The sequence below is a fragment of the Aristolochia californica genome, unplaced genomic scaffold (assembly GCF_029961685.1).
Source record: "Aristolochia californica isolate CCGP_79_NKW_82.1479 unplaced genomic scaffold, dmAriCali1.0.hap1 SCAF_6, whole genome shotgun sequence".
In the NCBI taxonomy this organism is placed as follows: Eukaryota; Viridiplantae; Streptophyta; class Magnoliopsida; order Piperales; family Aristolochiaceae; genus Aristolochia; species Aristolochia californica.
Genome location: NW_027182257.1, coordinates 5491006 through 5494914, shown reverse-complemented (window position 1 = coordinate 5494914; position 3909 = coordinate 5491006). Strand labels below are relative to the sequence as shown.

General features: G+C 39.5%; 1 protein-coding gene across 1 annotated transcript; it reads right to left on the bottom strand.

Annotated features, from left to right (window-relative positions):
* Nucleotides 1–1313: 1313 nt before the first annotated feature.
* On the bottom strand, nt 1314–3224 carry LOC137935207 (uncharacterized). The gene is made up of 4 exons (XM_068779901.1): nt 3051–3224; nt 2889–2984; nt 1672–1941; nt 1314–1436 (listed from the first exon to the last, which is right to left on the bottom strand). Exons 1-4 carry the CDS (start codon nt 3222–3224, stop codon nt 1314–1316), a joined length of 663 nt encoding a protein of 220 aa, XP_068636002.1.
* Nucleotides 3225–3909: the final 685 nt, after the last annotated feature.

Below are 3909 nucleotides of genomic sequence, written 5' to 3'. Positions count from 1 at the left end.
AGCCAGCTGACTCTTAGATTGAATAAAAGGGAATTGTATGATTTTTGAATCGAGGTTCTCCTTGATGAAATGACGATCAACTTCAACATGTTTAGTCTGATCATGTTGAACCGGATTTTGTGCAATTGTGATAGCTGCCTTGTTATCGCAATGGAGGTTCATAGGTTTGGCCTATTCAATCCCTAAGCCCCTCAGTACATTCCATATCCATAACAACTCGCATTCACCATGAGCCATACCTCGGAATTCAGCTTCAGCACTTGATCTTGATACTACCTTCTATTTTTTGGTTTTTCAAGTAACAAGATTCCCTTCCACAAAAGTAAAGTAACCCGACATGGATCTTCTGGTTATCTGATCACCTGCCCAATCAGAATCTGTATATCCTTCAATATTAGAGATACCATTTTTTGAGAATAACAAACCTTTTCCTGGAGCACTCTTTAAGTATCTCAAGATCCGATAGACTGCTTCCATATGTTCTTCACTTGGTGCATGCATAAACTGACTCACAACGCTCACTACATATGCTACATCAGGTATTGTGTGTGATAAGTAGATTAATCTTCTAACTAATCGATGATAATGCCCTTTGTCTACTGGGATTTGATCTTGAAGAATTCCGAGCTTATGATTCATTTCCATGAGAGTCTCTATTGGTTTACAGTCAAGCTTTCCGATTTTGGCTAGAAGGTCCAACACATATTTGCACTGTGAAAGGAAGACTCCATGTTTTGATCTTGCAACCTCAATTCCTAAAAAATATTTAAGTTGTCTGAGATCCTTCATTTCGAATTTAGTGGATAAATACTCATGTAAAGCATGCATTTCACATGGGTCATCTCCTGTCACGACCATATCATCAACATATACAATTAAAGCTGTTACTTTTCCTTCTTTGTGTTTTATAAATAAAGTATGATCTAAGTTACTTTGCTTATAGCCAAACTCCTTCATTCTAGCCGAAAATCTTCCAAACCATGCTCTAGTGACTGTTTTGGCCCATACAATGACTTCTTCAATTTACAGACTTCACCTTGACACAAAGAACCACTTTTAACTCTGAGTGGTAGTTCCATGTAGACTTCTTCTTCTAAGTATCCATTGAGGAAGACATTTTTAACATCAAATTGTTGTAGAGGCCAGTCTCGATTTGCTGCGATAGATATAAGAATGCGAATTGTATTGATCTTAGCTACTAGTGCAAAAGTATCCTGATAGTCTATCCCATACCTTTGCTTATATCCCTTTGCAACTAACTTAGCTTTATATCTGTCAATACTTTCATCTAGTTTGAGTTTCACCGTGAACACTCATTGATATCTAATTGTCTTCACTCCTTTAGGTTGTGAAACAAGTTCCCACGTGGCATTCTTTTGTAGAGCCTCCATCTCTTCATTCATCGCCTTTTTCCATGTTGTATCAACTAATGCATCCTACACATTACTAGGAATAGAAACCCGATAATTGATCAATAGTAAATGCATACGACTTAGTCAACCTATGGGAGGACACATAGTTGTTAATTGAATATTTGGTCTTAACTTCAAGATCAGGTTCATAGTGTTTCTTTAGAACTCCCCTATTCAATCTTTGTGGATATCTAGGAGTCATATTTTCTGTAGGAACACATGTTTCAATAGATTCATCAAACACAGGATTCGTATTTACCTGAGGAGGAACATTCTTGGTTTCTTCAGTTGATGGTGCAGACGGAGGCAACTTTGAGGATTCTTCAGGAGCAATTAATGATTCACTCTCGGCTTCACGGTTGGGAGCAGATTCTTGTTGCATATCACGACAACCTGGTTGGTTAAAAAATTCATTCACTGTTTCTAACTCAGCACCTCTACTATTCTCTTGTTGATTAAACAAGTCATTCACCGCTTCTAACTCAATAAACTCAGCCCCTCCGCTATTCTCTTCACGTGAGCTCTCCCCCTGAAGAGAATTCTGAGAGACTCCCCCTGAGTAATAAGGTTTTAATTCATGGAAAGAGGCATCTAGAGTTACATGGAGTTTTCGGGTGTGTGGATCATAGCACCGATATCCTTTTGGAAAATCAGAATAGCCAACAAAAATACATCGTTTGGCACATGGATCAAGTTTATTTCTCAAGACTTTGGGGATATGAACATATATAGTACACCCAAAAACCCGGGGTTCAAGATTCGAAAGATGGGGAACGGAAATTAGGGTGTGCAATTTTTGTTGAAGAGTTTGGAAGTCTATAACTCGAGAAGGTGTTCGATTGATAAGGTAGGCAACAGATTTGATAGCTTCGCCCCAATAAAATCGAGGCATGTTCATGCCAAAGAGAGAGAGGTACACACTACTGCCAAAAGTTGTTTATTCTTCCTCTCCGCCAATCCATTTTGTTGGGGAGTATAGGTGCATGAGGTCTGATGATGAATTCCATGATTGTTTAGAAAATTACTAAGAGAAGCATCGACAAACTCAGTACCATTGTCAGATTGCAAAACACAAATCTGCTTCTGGTACTCAGTGTGTACCATTTGGTGAAATTTATGAAAAGCTAGACTCACATCACTCTTTTTTATAAGCAGGGATACCCAAGTCATTCTAGTGCATTCATCAATAAAAGTCACAAAATACCGAACTCGAGAAATAGAGGGAACCTTTGTAGGACCCCAAACATCAGAATCAATAACCTCAAAAGGTTCAAAACTCTTATTCAAACTTGGTAAATAAGAGATATGGTGGCTCTTAGCCAGTTCACAAGTGTCACAATGAAAATCCAAATTATTCAAACCTGAAAAGAGTTGTGGTCGCAATTTCTTAAGGTAACTAAAGGAAAGATGACCGAGTCTTCGATGCCATAACCATATAGTTGCTTGAGTACTGTCCTCACTACTAGCTTGATTTACCTGACTGATTTTCAATCCCCCATTCTCTGTTAACTCCAAATAGTAGAGTTTGCCCCGTCTAACACCATAACCAAGAATCTTCCGGGTTAGAATGTCCTAAAAGACACAATAGGAGGGCCAGAAAGTTACAATACAAGCAAGAGTTGAAGTAATTTGGCTAACAGATAACAAATTGTATTCAAGAGATGGAACAACAAGGACAGTATCTAATGTAAGATTATTCGACAAGATAACTGATCCTTCTCCAGTAATAGGAGAGGTACTACCATTGGCAGTAGAAATAACGGATTGAGGAGAAGTAAGGAGAGATTTTAACTGACTGGAATCCCTTGTCATGTGATCAGATGCACCTGTATTAATAATTCAAGTTCTATTCATAGAATATGCAAAGAATATTGAAGCTTTACCGATAATAACTGGATGGGAAGCATTCGTCGTAGGCAGTAGCTTTCCCCCCAAGAATCTTTTTCTGAGGTCATTTTGAGAAGTCCCACCACTTCGGATATCCGATAATCTCGTAACATCACTATTGCAAATGACCTGTTTCCCGGCAGTGAATACATACCCTATTGTTAGCTTTTGTAGAGATTGGACAATAGCTCCCAATTGTCTATCTCTGGGTTGATTCGAATTTTTGGTTCGGTTCGGCAGTCAGGTTCGATCTAGTTCGGTTCGGTTCTAGTCTAGTTCAATTTTGGTCCGATTCGGTTCGGGTCCATTTCGGGTCCAGTTCGGTTTGGGTCTCGTTCGAATCCACTGGGTTAACCCATTATCGACTGGGTTGACCTGCAGATAAATAAAGGAACAGTGTTCCTAAGTTAACAAAAAATTAAAGGAGCACCTTCGTCTTCTCCGTTGACGTTGGTGGTTCGGCAAGGGATTCGGTGGGATGATTCAGCGGCGGTTTGTCGGCTTTCGGGAGTCCCTCCGAATTTTGTGTGGCGGTGGCTCAGTCTTACGACAATGAACACAAAATAACTTCTTCGGTGACGACAGAGCGTCTTTGGCTAGCGAGGGAGGC

Coding starts and splice junctions, on each gene's coding strand:
- LOC137935207 (XM_068779901.1), bottom strand. CDS start 3,224: ATGACAAGGGATTCCAGTCAGTTAAAATCTCTCCTTACTTCTCCTCAA. Junction 2,985..3,050: donor TTGAATACAATTTGTTATCT/GTTAGCCAAATT, acceptor TGTGTCTTTTAG/GACATTCTAACCCGGAAGAT. Junction 1,437..1,671: donor CCAAGAATGTTCCTCCTCAG/GTAAATACGAAT, acceptor AGTAATGTGTAG/GATGCATTAGTTGATACAAC.